The sequence below is a fragment of the Myxine glutinosa genome, chromosome 1 (assembly GCF_964187855.1).
Source record: "Myxine glutinosa chromosome 1, kmMyxGlut1.1, whole genome shotgun sequence".
In the NCBI taxonomy this organism is placed as follows: Eukaryota; Metazoa; Chordata; class Myxini; order Myxiniformes; family Myxinidae; genus Myxine; species Myxine glutinosa.
The window spans coordinates 337,690,488-337,705,814 of NC_136261.1; the positions used below are offsets into that span (position 1 = coordinate 337,690,488).

General features: G+C 43.2%; 1 protein-coding gene across 2 annotated transcripts in view; it reads right to left on the reverse strand.

Moving 5' to 3' along the window:
• Positions 1–254: 254 nt before the first annotated feature.
• Positions 255–15,327, reverse strand: part of LOC137412517 (nucleobindin-2) — a 104,836-nt gene continuing 89,763 nt past the window's right edge. For both annotated transcript variants that reach the window (XM_068097840.2, XM_078769813.1), the window contains 4 exons: positions 13,046–13,135; positions 3,740–3,910; positions 2,743–2,884; positions 255–1,044 (listed from right to left, as the gene is read on the reverse strand). In XM_068097840.2, coding sequence (XP_067953941.1) covers positions 908–1,044; positions 2,743–2,884; positions 3,740–3,910; positions 13,046–13,135 — 540 coding nt within the window. In that variant the 3' untranslated portion in view covers positions 255–907. The remainder of the gene's footprint in view (positions 1,045–2,742; positions 2,885–3,739; positions 3,911–13,045; positions 13,136–15,327) is intronic.

Consider the following 15,327-nt stretch of genomic DNA (forward strand, 5'->3'; position numbering starts at 1 on the left):
TATTGAACACATAAACAACAGATTTTTAACACTTGTAGAACACAAATGTCATATTTCCAAATTAACTTTTATTTCCTATAACACTAACACTAACACACACACACACACACACACACACATACACACACACACACACACACACACACACACACACACACACACACACACACACACACACACACACACACACACACACACACACACACACACACACACACACGGTTTAAAGAAGAAAAAAATCCTCTGAAAAAGGATAAGGTTTTTTTTTTTAATTGAAGCACAGAACAAGAAAAATGGCTGTTTTCAATTGATATCAGTTGCAAACGTAGGTGCAGGAAATTTTCAGCATATATATATGTGCCATCAAGACAACGCAATCTCAAAAAGCAGGTGCATGAACAATCCTAGCTGTCATCTATGAAGAAGAAATGTTTGTAGGTTTAAAAAAAAAAATCTACATCTGTTATGGTACCCTCATGCACACAACACTCCCTTCTTCAACTCCCTTTTAACCCCATATCTTTCCCTTGACATGATCACATTTCCACAAATATTGTGCCGCTAAAGCTGGAGTAATGGAATCAAGCATACGTGTGCAAGTTGTGGACGAGTGACGGGGCCGCTGCAAATACAAATGAGAGAAATGCAACAAATTCTGTAATACTCACATAATTTCCTCAAAAAAATCTGCCAACGCATGGAGAAAATATTGGTTAACGGCTGGCTGGATCAGTGATATAGCATTGGTCAACCGAGCGAGGAATCAGCTGGATGCCTGTCGGTTGTTCATGGCATGCAATGGCAAAGATATGTGTTGACACGATATTAAAATATTGGAACGTTTATGCAGTAGGTGGGAAAGGAGAGGTGGGGGAGAGGGCCAGAGGCAAGTTGAAAATGGAGTCCTTTACGCATGTACAGGTTCAGCAGCAACATGCTGCAAAGGAACCTTGCCATCACCCTGCCCTTGGCCTTCTAGGTGAATCGGTTGGGCAGCCTTTCCATCGACTGATTCAGCTGCATTTGGATGCATCTCTGGAAAAGCTGAAAGCAAAACATATGAAGTCGAAAAATAAACTTTCACTAAAATTCTTCCACCAATTCTCATTAAAAATATATTTCAGAAGCATTCATGCAACAACATAATAATTCAAAAAAACTTGCATTACAATTTTAACATTTCCAGATACTGGTCGCGGTTACAGGACACACTGGTCGCGGTTACAGGACACACTGGTCGCGGTTACAGGACACACTGGTCGCGGTTACAGGACACACTGGTCGCGGTTACAGGACACACTGGTCGCGGTTACAGGACACACTGGTCGCGGTTACAGGACACACTGGTCGCGGTTACAGGACACACTGGTCGCGGTTACAGGACACACTGGTCGCGGTTACAGGACACACTGGTCGCGGTTACAGGACACACTGGTCGCGGTTACAGGACACACTGGTCGTGGTTACAGGACACACTGGTTGAAACGTCAAACTTCCAAGGTTTTATTTTCAAATAAACTGTTGAGTTGAATGATGATGGTATGCTACCACCATGGGGAGCATGGAGAAGTTGACATTTCGGGCATTTACTCTTCATCGGAATTCATCATCGGCATCAGGAATGAGATATGCTGCCCTTCATCGTGCAAAACGGTCGAATTGGCCAATGCTAAACCGATTTTGCGTCGAGGAAGGGTTTACGCCCGAAACGTCACCTTTTATTTGCACGACTGTTAGCATACCTCATAAACAGCCGATTGATTTTGTCTATTGTTCTACCTGCCCGCCTACGTAGATCGACACCAGTCTTCATCGGCAATTCCACTAGTTATTCCATCCATCGAGCCGAGTTGAATTTGCATTCTATACCTCCTACTGGTGGGTATAGATGGCGAATTTGAATTGAAGTACAATGTTAGCTGAAGCTAAATAACTGACTGAATTGATACAGTAGCAATTTCAGCTTCAATTTCAGTAGTAATTACTACATTATAAGACACACTTAATAGAAATACGTTGGAATACATACTTAGGCCTACTGGCATTGTACTCACCTTTTACCTTTTAGTATGTACTTGATAGACGTATGCATGTTGTAGTTCATACTTAATAGATATACTCACATTCAAATAGTATGTACTCAGACGTACTCAAGTTGTAATAGTACATACTTTATAAACGTACTCGCATTTTAATAGCACATAAGTAATAGACATATTGATTACTGACATTCTAATATTAATAGACCTACTAACGTTATAATAGTATGTAGTTAGTAGACCTTGCCTGGTGTTGGCTTAATGGTTAGGGTGCTGGCTTGGGAGTCTCGGGTCCCGAGTTCAAGCCCCTGATAAGGTTGTTGAATTAACACCAGGTGGGTTGAACTCAGCCTGTCATCCTTCCGAGGTCGGCAAAATGAGTACCAGCTTACTGGGATGAATGAGCCATTCGAGTATCCTGCGTCGGAGCGGCGACCCATCCAGGATTGTGCCCAATATTCAAGAAACTGCTTCGGCAGCCATATGCTTCTGATGGTCATCAGAAGCAGGAGTGGTCACCCATCCATCCCACTTAGACCTACTCACATTCTAGTAAGTACAGTACTATACTTAATAGTCACTCACCTCTTGTTGAGTAGAAGCATCAAGGAAGCAAGCAAGTAAGAAAGCAAGCAAACTCTGTTTTATATACAGTATACAGATTGGTTCCCGCATACACCCATGCGAGCCAAATATAACTTACCTTGATGATTGTTGACCACAACTGGTGGTTTTTCATGCGTCTCAGGTTGCTTCATGGCTGGGTTCTGAGGCTGATCGTGCTGGCCCAAGTCATGCTTTTCCTGATTGATTTGTTGGCTCTTCTGCTCCATCAGTTGTACGGCCTATAGAGAGTCACATGTTAATTGACAGGCCACAGTCAACATAATTGAATTACAATGTTGCTTCCCTTCACAGTCAAAGATGGCTCTTCATATGAAAGAAGTACACCGTTGAAAGTGCAGAGGTTTGTGCTCAAGCAGCAACCATGCTTTAAATTAACAAGCAGCGTACTCTGGTGTTATGGTGTATCCAAGAAGACCAGACCAATTGCTACCTACAGTTTAGACAGGAATTTGGAGTTTGTCAAGGGTGCCGGTGAAAAATTGCCACCTCTTTGAGAAATAAACAATGGTTATTAGTCCCCTACCAGTGTACACCGGAGGGGACTATAGGTTTGCACTCCGTCCCTCCGTCAGTCTGTCAGTCAGTCCGTCAGTCCATCACGCAAAGAACAGTTTTCCGGCCTTTTTTTCTAAACGCTTAACGCTAAAGATTTCAAACTTGGCACATGGTTTCCTCATGATAACTTACAGGTCAAGTTCGAACTTCACGACGTTTCGATCATTTTTGACAAAGTTATGGCACTTTGAACTTTGGGAATTCTGATAATTCTGATGATCCTTAACTCAGTGCCATTTTAAGTTTTAATTTCCTTTAAAAAAGATTTTCTCTGCAATAATTGGACCGATTGAGATCAAATTTTCACCGTAGGAGGGACTCGGTCTGTAGAATATTTTAATGGTAATTATGACGTCACAGGTCACGTGGTTCGGGCGTTTAAAAATATATAGGATCCTAATCAGGATCTTCACCAAAATCTAATCAATTCGTCCGTGTCACACACCCAACTTGTCCACCAAATTTCGTCCGAATCAGTTCACAACTTCTTGAGATATCCTGCTCACAGACAAACAAACCTGTTGGTATTCTTGTTTGCGGTCCTCAAGCTCGCTATGCTCCTTACGGAGAACATCATGCTGCTCGCGCAAGTCTTGGGCCTTTGCATGCAATTTGGCCTCCGTTTCAGCCAACTCCTGTTCAAAGCGTCGCAGCTCCTCCTCGGTATAGATCTCGGTCTCATCAAGGGTCTAAGGGAATACGCATGGAGTGCAACAGAACACAAAACTTCCTGGATATGCTACGAGAACGATTGTGCAATTAGTGGACTACAAGAAGGCCTGGCAAAATAAACACACAAATTTGATTCTCAGGGTGTTGAATTCTGAAATTACAAGTCGACATTCAGAACATATTTAAGAAAATACAAAACATTAAAAAGTACAATTTTTTTTTAACTGTTGATCTAATCTTGCAGTTGTTTGCTTTTATTACCCTCGCCTGAGGAGAGGGTATTGCATTTGAGTCCGTTTGTCTGTCTGTTTGTTTGTTTGTCCACACAGAATAAATATGATTTTCTCTGCAACCGTTGGTCGGATTGACAGGAAATTTTCACCATAAGTGCAACTCCACCTGCAGATTTCTTTTAATGATAATTATGACGTCATAGGTCACGTGGTTTGGCCGCCATCTTTGAAAACCGAAAAAACTTGCACCTCTATATCTCCGAAAGCGCTGAATAGAAAAAATTGAGACATGGCTCATTGTAAAGAACTCTCCACGGGGAATAAAATATGTTAAAGATGATGTCATTGGTGCCTCCATTATGACGTCATAATTCGACAAGTACAAAACTTCATCCTATTAAGATGAAATTTATTGAGCGTCATGTAGGCATAAATTGGTGGAGAAAAAAAGAATAAATAATGATGACGTCATATGTCACGTGGTTCGGCCGCCATCTTTGGAAAAACCGAAAAACTTTGCACCTCTATATCTCTGAAAGTGCTGAATGTTGCCCAGGTTCTTTTTGAATGAATTTACTACTATAATTCAGCTTTTACTCGTGGCCGTAGAAGATTTACCACTATAATTCAGCTCAGCTTTTAATTGCGAAATGGGCCCAGCCCGGGCGATGCAGCCTCGACCGGCTTCGCCACCTAGCCTATAACCTTCCCGGGGCCCGTCCCGACATTTTTTGTATTGGAGGTTTCCTCCTATCTTTCACCGTTCAGGAGATTAGCTTGCGCAGACAAACAAAAAACAAAAACTTTCTTTTATATATATATAAAAGATAGAAGATATATATATATTGTTATGAATTTGGTAGAGCAATATGTAGAGCAGAGTAGATCTGAGTAAGTAAAATGCTCTGGGATGTCGCGATAGCTAGAACCCACTATGTACCTTTAAGTTAGTATGTGTTGGCGTATGCCGGGATAATTGCGTATATATTTCCTGTACGGGGACAGGAAGTGCTAAGTAGTTAGGGCGATAAGGGTAACTTTGTGTGTTTTCCCACCCCTGTGGTCAATCCAATGTCCCTTTTGGCACCGCACCTAGACAGTAGGAATTCATGCCCCTAGCGCACCTACATTAATTAATTCCCTTCCCTTTCACATCAATGAAACAACACCCACCAAAACGCACCCTGCTGAGACACGATGAGAAGGAGGTGGATCTTTTGACGTCATGGGGAAGGGCGGACGAATGGACGTCACGAGAGGGCGGGACGGGGCGGGAGGGAAGTGACGACACGAAGGAGAAGAAGGAGACTTCGGAGTTGGACACGAGGCAGAGCAGACGCCATTTGGGGGAGCTGAGAGGATTCAGTCGTGATAGAGTGCACTGGACATTTTTCCCCTCTCGTTCTTTCCTGCCTTTGTTCCCTCCATATTCCCTGCGATTGGATTGCGTAGGCGGCTGTTGTGCCGAGGTTCGCCCCGTTGGTGGCCGGATTCGTGGCCTCTTGCGTACCATCGCCAACCACTCACGATCTCCAAAGCGCCAGGCAGAGACGACAGCCCCAGAAACCGTGGTCCTTCGGACGGGGCGAGCGTTTGAGAATTGCGGGGCGAGAGGACTGGGGCCGGCGAGCGAGTCGCGTCGGGGAGACCACTCCCGCCCACATGTCAGGGCCTAGCCATCCGAGGACTGCACGATCTCCACGCCACACTCCCGAGCGAGCAAAGTTAAGAATGCACCACAGACACACCCTCTTTGTTCATTTCGTCGTCTGCCCTGTGGTTTGTTTAATAACTCTGTCGAGTGGGAGTACTCCATATAGGGGGTTTAGAGAATCACATTTCTTTGTTCTCGGAACCGTTAATAAATCCTTATATTATTTTCTGAATATATCTGAACGCAGTTTCCTGTTGGATTTTAATAGATAAGGCTGCAGGGCTCTTGCTGTGTCCTGCCATTCCGTGCGTTTAACTTTAAGTGTTTGATTTGGAATCCGCTATTGAGTTTTCGCCTCGGGAGTTAAAGCCTCGCAATCGGCCTCCGCAACTGTGGTGTTAATCGCGGTTGCGCGACAATATATATATATCTATATATATATATATATATATATATATATATATATATATACATATATACTATATATATATATATATACGATATATATATATATATATACATGATATATATATATATACATACATACTATATATATATATATACTATATATATATATATATATATATACTATATATACATATATATATATATATATATATACACATATATATATATATATATATACACATATATATATATATATATATATATATATATATATATATATATATATATATACTATATATATATATATATATATATATATATATATATACTATATATATATATATATATATATACACTATATATATATATATATATATATATATATATATATACTATATATATATATATATATATACTATATATATATATATATATATATATATACTACTATATATATATATATATATATATATATATATATATATATATATATATATATATATATATATATATACTATATATATATATATATATATATATATATATATATATATATATACTATATATATATATATATATATATATATATATATATATATATATATATATATATATATATATATATATATATATATATACTATATATATATATATATATATATATATATATATATATATATATATATATATATATATACATATATATACAGTGGAACCTTGACTTACGAGTTTAATTCGTTCTGTGACCGAGCTCGTAACTCAAATTGCTCGTATCTCAAATCAAATTTCCCCATTGAAATGCATTGAAATGCTATTAATCCGTTCCAGCCCGCCAAAAACCACACCAATTTTTTTTTAAATATACAGTATATATAAAAATATCTCGCGCTTTATATTTCACCTGTATGCAGCATACAAGCTAGCAGGATGGCCTGGACTGGAGGTACGCACACTTGACTCTAAAGTCTAAACTGTCCAGCCTGGGTTTGAATCCCGACCTAGCTATAACCTGTCATGGGTGAATCACAGGCAGGGTGATTCATCAATGTGTGTACCGCTAAACTGGGCGCCCCGTTTGCGTCCCATTAGTTGTTGGATGTTAAGGATCTCACCGTGTTTTCCACAAAGAGAAGGCGAGCTATCGCCGGCACTCTGAACAAGTTGTGGCCTGGCATGCTCTTCTCCTCTGCTGTTATATACGTCCTCCTCGGCACCTCGCTCATGTTTTTCGACGATTGCGTGTTTTATATCCAAGCACATCATCCTCTTCTTCTTCTCTGTACCGTGTTTTCCACAAAGAGAAGGCGAGCTATCGCCGGCACTCTGAACAAGTTGTGGCCTGGCATGCTCTTCTCCTCTGCTGTTATATACGTCCTCCTCGGCACCTCGCTCATGTTTTTCGACGATTGCGTGTTTTATATCCAAGCACATCATCCTCTTCTTCTTCTCAGTACCGTGTTTTTCACAAAGAGAAGGCGAGCTATCGCCGGCACTCTGAACAAGTTGACGGCAGAGATACTGTACTTGCACGGCAAGATAACCACGTGTCGCACGATCTCTTGTCATGGTCCACAAGATTATCACAGAGAGGTGCAGCTTCCAGCGTTTCGAGATCTGATCCAGGCCTATCCAACGAGACCGGTCCCAGCGTTCTAGGCCCGGTGGTTGTCTCAGACGGACCCGACAACGGCAGTGTTCGTTTTAACTCGATTCGATTCGAGCGCCGACGTGCCGGCGAACAAAACCGGTCATATCTTTTGAACGCGTTGCTCGATTTTTACAAAATAAACTTTTTCTTGAAGGTCTGAACCGTGCGCTCAAAACGATACCGAGTTTGACCCTGAGAGAGCCGTTTTGCGCCGGCAAAGGCGCCTTGTGTGACGTGAGGACCACGTCGTGCTGCATAGATTATCATATCATTATCGGCGGCGCTATATATCATTAGCGCTATACTACGACAGAGATACTGTACGTGCACGTCAAGATAACCACGTGACCGGAGCCCACCTGGCGGCGGAAACTCAAAATAACCGAAATGCGAAAACTAAAATGCAGCGCTATACTACGACAGAGATACTGTACGTGCACGGCAAGATAACCACGTGACCGGGTGGCGTAAGCTCGTAACTCGGATCTCGGCTCGCATCTCAAAGCAATAAACTGCCAGAGTGACGGCTCGTATCTCGAAAAACTCGTAAGTTGGGGCACTCGTAAGTCGAGGTTCCACTGTATATATATATATATATATATATATATATATATATATATATATATATATATATACGTATTTTCCGGTGCATCAACCGCACCCCCGATTTTCGACTTCAAAAAAATAAAAATAAAATAAATCAGATTTTCGAGGGAAAATCTGCGAAAATCTGCGTCTGATCTGTGTTACCGATGCGGGTTAGGGGATAGTCGTGCTGCTTGCGGGACTTGATCACGAACTTCTGAAAATTAGCAGTCTTCTCTGCTATGTCATCAGGGAGACTCTGTGCGATGTGGGTTCGCCGGCGAATAGAAAGGCCATGACGACCCATGAACCTGTACGCCCAAGACGTACTGGCCATGAAGTCATCGACCCCTGTTTCCCTGGCGATGAGTCGGGCCTGGAGTAGCAACGCTAGTGTCGCGATGGCGTGTCCCTCGGCTCGCTTCTCTCTCACCCACATTAGCAGTCTCTCCTCCAAGGCCAGCCACTGGGCTGCTTTGCCCCTCATCGCCTTCTTCTTCTTCGGCATCGTCTCCAGCGTCTCCTTGTTAGTCCGCCAGCGTCTAATGATGGACTCGTCGATTCCGAAGTGTCGGCCGGCCGCCCGATTACTAAACTCTTCTGCAAACCTGCAGGCACGGAGCTTGAAAGCTGCTGTGAATGATCGCGGTGCCATCTCGTGGTCTTGGTCAGGATAGAAGCGAATGGTGAATCTTGGTCTTGATAGCTCGAACAGGATAGAACGAATGGTGAAACTCCCCGTTGACCTCTCCGTTTTATACATTCGCCCAGCCCATGCGGTGGCATCAAAGCCGACTTCAATAGGTTTATACCGCGGCGTTGGTTAGACAATAGGTACGTCATAATGTCCCATGCAAAACATCCTGTTTACCATGTTGACGCTTTTGTTTTGTGACTTAATCCTGTCTTTATTTAGCACACTCTATTCACTATGTGACCTGTCATTCAAAGAGGACTAGTGAAAGTACACATTTTCACAAACACGCATAGAAAAATCAAATATTACAAACTTCAAACTTTCTTGTATTTTGACTGGCAGCAGTAATCGGTGTTGAACCTACCTTAGTAACGTAATTGACGATCATTCATCATTGTATCCCCGCAACCCCAAAGTAATATAAAGATTACGTCCTGTTGATATGACAGTTTTTCAATGCACAAATTTTTCTGTTACTGTGTATCAACCGCACCCCCTTTTTTAGGGTTTTCCCATCGGTAAAAAAACCGCATTTGATACACCGGAAAATACGGTATATTGTTGTGGTTTTGTAAATAAAGGCAAACCCCCTTTTAGTTAGTTGCACCACAACATCTAGCCTCTATTAGCCAGTTATTTCTTATTAAATGTGAAGTATAGTCTCCTTCCCAGTGTTGGTATGTGTTGAGGCAGGTAAAGTAAGGGTAGGCCTCATTGAAGCTTGGAATGCCATGTGGTGGGCCTAGGGCAAGTCTAGGAGGCCCGAGGGAGGAGCTAAAGGGGAGTGGCCAATAACGGCGGCCAATGAGAGCTAAAGGGGAGTGGCCAGCAACGGCGGCTATTGAGAACTAAGGGGAGTGACTGATGAGGGGCTATCACGACACGTGACCCCCGGCGGCCAGTGGTGGCCCGTGGAACATTCTAGTGGGGGCTCCGGGGGGATATAAGACCCGGCCTGGACCCCCAAACGCTCTCTGCCCCCCCCCCCCACCCATTCTCCCACGCTCGTCTCTTTTGCCCTCGCTCTCTTGGGATTCAGGCTCTCGCAGGACGATCTCTCTCATTGGCCCTGTACTCTGACGATCTCCCTACCCGGACTCCCTGCACGTGCGCTTCGCCTCGCTGGCTTCGGGACACGCTACGGGGATTCCCGTTCATGCACGACTGAGGCCGACGTCCCTGCCGCGAACGTCATCGAGGGGGAAGCCCAGCGAGCCGTCCGGGGCAAACTGCACTAAGCGGTCGTGCTTCGGGCGCGTCCTCTTCTTCCTCCCCTTCCCCGAGCGAGTCAGAGGGCCCTTGTCTGGGAAACGTAAGTAGGGACTGTTAAGTTTCTCTTCTGTGTCTCTTTTCTCTCACCAGTGTACATTTGTTAATAAACCTGCGCTTGTTTCCAACTTGGCCGTTTTCGTCTCTTCACCATTGGCCTCGCATTGCACGAGATAAAACCGCTCGATCGGGTTCCTAGTAATTAACAGCACGAGTTACGCGACACGCAAACCGCTCGGCGTTAAAGACCAGCGTGACTCGTGTGAGGTCCAGCCCCCGTCCTCGTGTGTATCGAAGGTACTCGGGTTATTGACCGGAAACCCTTCCACGCGCTACCTGCGGGTTTGGTGGCTGGGATTGCTCAGCAATCCGCCCCCACGAGTGTAGAGTGGGTAGCGGCCTCCTGGACTCGAAGCTCGAGGGGGAGCAGGGCTTAATCCCCCTCAGTATGTCGACAGGCTCGAGATCCGCAACAAATATATATATATATATATATATATATATATATATATATATATATATATATATATATATATATATATAATCGGGAGATTAAATCAGACACGGACGTAGCTTTAGGACGGTCAATCTTTAATTCTCGACAAGCTTTCGACCAACAAAGTTCTTCTTCTTAGTCTACAGAAACAGCAGGCATGTATATCAGACAAGTATGTATAGTGATATGTGTGTAAGATGTGTGATATGTGTAGAAGATGAATACAAAAGCAAGGGCCACGCTAAAGCTCACTCACCGTCCCCAAGTTCAGCGGAAGTGAATTAGGAGTTGTATAGTAATGTTGTTATTAAATTAACATTATTATACAACTTAAATTACTTAAATTATACTGACAACTTAAATTGTCCTTAAGCAATTTTACAATCCACCAGATAAGGTAAGCTTATGCTCACTTAATAAAAGTGAGCTTTAGCGTGGCTCTTCCTTTTGTATGCATCTTCTACACATATCACACATCTTACACACATATCACGATACATACTTGTCTGATATACATGCCTGTTGTTTCTGTGGACTAAGAAGAAGACCGTTGTTGGTCGAAAGCTTGTCGAGAATCAAAGATCGACCGTCCTGAAGCTACGTCCGCGTCTGATTTAATCTCCCGTTTATTTATTTAATGCAAATGAGACGCCCTGCTCATACTGTGGAGTTTCTACTATTTCTCACAGTTATATATATATATATATATATATATATATATATATATATATATATATATATATATATTTCTTTTTTTTTTTTTTCTTTTTTTTTTTTTAAGGTAGTAGGTTGTTGACAGCAACCACGTAGGGTGGTACTACCGTTCAGACTTAGGAGCGTTAAAGTCGTGCCGGGAACCATTTTACACTCCGTGTCAGGAATGCATGTCTTACTTTCTGTCTCACTCAAACTACAGCTACCGGCCTAGCTTCAATCTCTCTTTCTTGCAAACGAACATCGTACACTTTTCATCGTACAATTTTCTAACTAATTTTCACTCCTCGCCTTTACATTCTCTCTCTTTTATTTCCCTTTATGAGGTTCTTTTATTTAAGGCCTGGCCTCGATGAGGACTATATAGTCTATGACTGGAGACTTCAACATGAAAAATGTTTTTCTCATAATAATGCTTTGCTGAAAATTTGATGGCAATGGCTGAAATGGTACAAACAAAGTTATGGGTTGGGGCCACGGACACAGACACACATACACACACACACAAACAAACACACTTTACTTTACTTGGAAAAACAATGCCCACGATGATGTTCGTTTTGTTTACAACTTTCCGAAGAGGAAGACAGCAGAAAGCACCTTGTGTCCCTGGCCGGTGTATTTCGTCAAAAAAGCAGGGAATAATAAAGTGATCGTTTCTTTTGACGTTTTGGCAATCTTACGTTTGTGAAGTGCAACATGCTGTCTTTTGATAAACCTGTCAGCAAAGCGATGGGAGACACACGCCTAGTTATCGTGGAAAGTCTTTCACCTCCAGTAGAGCAACATAGGAAGCAGCTTCATCAGCCATACTGCAGATTTAATCCTCATACACATCAATGATCTCATGAGTGAATCAGAAGTAAGTTATATCTACAGGGAATTCTGAGGTGTTGGCCCACCTTAGAAGACAGTTTTTCAATGAGATCCACTACAATTGACGAGGCCATGGAGTTCCAGAGATTGCACTTCTTCCAGAGATTGGCCAGCGAAGTAGAATGGAGGTTCAAAAGTCAATAATTGTAGCGGGACAGAATTAGAGCATGGGATGTTTCTGGGTTGAAAGACATGTTCCAGGTAGATGAAAAACTACCCTTTTCCACAGATTTACAGAGAGGGATGGTGTGGCAGCATGTCTCTCAGAAGTGTGATGCACTGTTCGACACAGGGTGTAATCGTTTGTAAAATTGTACAGCTCAGGACCAAGGAAGCGGGCAGGTCATTTTTGTCGACGAACAAGGTCAGTCCTAAAATAAGAAAAGTGCTACAAAGCAATTAGTATATCAGAAATAGCAAAGCACAATCGTCAAATGGTCACACAGAAATATTTAGTGACACAAAGAAAAGATGATTATGAAATCTTGCTTGACAATAAGCTTTACAAAGAAGAAGAAGAAGAAGAAGAAGAAGAGGAAGAAGAAGAAACAGGATTACAAAATGAGACTCACTTCCCAGCCATCAGGTTCTGCAAACTCCTTTGTTTGAGTTGATTGCAAGAACTCCTCAAAACTCACTAACCGGTCTTTATTCTTGTCAACCTGGTGATAAGGAAAATGTCATCAATTTCATGTAATCATGCCTTCTTCTATGCATTTGCATTAACTGCACATCATTACAACAATATATGCAAGAAAATGGTCAATCGTCTTCCATTGCTAATTCTTTGCATTCAGACAAATCCTTCCTGGCTCGTTAAATTAAAGCATGCCGACTGACTGGTTTACTTTTAGTCCTTCTGGTGTTACCTTTCGGTTTTAGAATTTTAAATGTTGTTGTATGTTTTACTTGCTGTTAGTAACATCTTAAATTTTCCCAGTATTGGCCCTATGTCAGACAGTTCTCAATCCTTGTTTTCCATCCCTGTGTCACTGATCTCCATTGTACTCCATCACTATGAAACTGTCCCTTAAATCTTGCAGCCATCTGTTATGTTTGTTGTTGTAATCTACATTCCTTTGTCTATGCTGTTGCATTTGTGTTCCATGTGGTCTGAATCCTCCAGATTATATTCAAATTCATCCCCCTAATTCCTCTCCTAATTCAAACAAATATATATATCTATCTATAATTCCAGTAATCTCTGTACGTCTGTACGTCTGTACGTTTGTCTGTGACCGCTGTTTCTCGACAACTACCGGTCCGATATACTTGAAACTTGCCAGGTATATTGCTGGGGACCCGAGGATGTGCCTTTTCAAGGTTTGAAATTAATCGGACAAGTACTTACCGAGCTATGGCGATTTAGCCGTTCGCCGTTCGCTTTGCCGTTGCGAATGGACCAAACCATTCATGTAAATAGAGGGGGGGGGGGGGGTTCTGTGGTCGTTCGCTTTGGCTTTGCGAATGGACCAAACCATTCATGTAAATAGAGGGGGGGGGTTCTGTGGTCGTTCGCTTTGGCTTTGCGAATGGACCAAACCATTCATGTAAATAGAGGGGGGGGGGTTCTGTGGTCGTTGCGAATGGACCAAACCATTGTTTTTTTTTTGCAGTTTTTTTTTTTTTTGCAGTTTTTTTTTTTTTGCAAGGAACGGGCACCCACGTACGGGCACGTCCTAGCTTATATATAGTACGGGCATGCCCTAGTATTTTAAATTAGAATAGTACCCGGTAGAGCGCATACCTCCACCAGGCTGAACAGTTTATGTTTTGTAGCCCACTGATTGCCAGATCTGCATCTGTAACACACAAGTATATATTGTTGCGATTTGGAATAAAGGTTAATTCCCCCTCTTAGTTAGTTGCACCACAACATGAAGCCTTGCGATAGTTCAGTTATTTTTTTAGTAAATGTAAGCGTAGTCCTTTCCTGTGTTTAGTTTTGCGTTGAGTAGGCCAGTGAGCTTAGGTGTTCTTTGGTGCTTTTGGTTTGGCGCTGGGATGCCACGCGGCAGGCCTGGGCAAGTCTGCCGAGGCCGAAGGGACGAGCTGCAGGGGGAGTGCCCGGTAAGCAACGAGCCGCCAATCAGGGCTCGAGGGGAGTGGCTTACCACTGCAGCAGGAGGCGGGGCTTGGAACATTCGCGTAAGATCGGGGAGGTGCCATATAAGGTCCTGCCCCGAGCCCATTGAGCAGAACGCACGAGACCGCACGAGAACAGCAGCAGGACGCGCGTGAGTCAGAACGCAGAAGGCAGACGAGAACGCGAGTGGAGCTGCAGAACGAGGAATTGAATTGCCTATTGTACACGAACTTTCCCCCGTTCCCCGTGCTCTGCGCTGTATTAATCGCACGCTCGAAAGGACGACCCGCGCCGGGCCACAGACGCGCGATTCCCTCCTGCCTGCCTTTGCCTGCATATGCGCCGCGAGGATTTCCTCCTGCCTGCCTTCGCCTGGATACGTGCCGTGAACATCGGAGAGTCACGCCGGGCGAGCTGCCCCGGGGCGACTGACGGCGAAGTGCGCTTGGTGCGCGAACTTCTCTTCCTCCATCGCCCCGTGTGTGTGAGTGGGCCCATTTGTCTGGGAATAAGTTAAACTGGTTAAGCTCTGCTCTGTGTCCCCCCCTTTCCTTCATTCTGGATCATTGTAAATAATTATAAATTGTGTTCTTCCTCTGATTTGACCGTTCCTGTCCCTTCCATCCATTGGCTTCGCATGGTACGAATAAAACCGCTCGAATCGTGTTCCAATAAAAGTAACAGCACGAGTCACGTGATACGCATTCCGCTCGGGCGTACTCGATTAAGCGTGGCTCGTGCGAGGCTCGATCCCCACTTTAGTGGCAG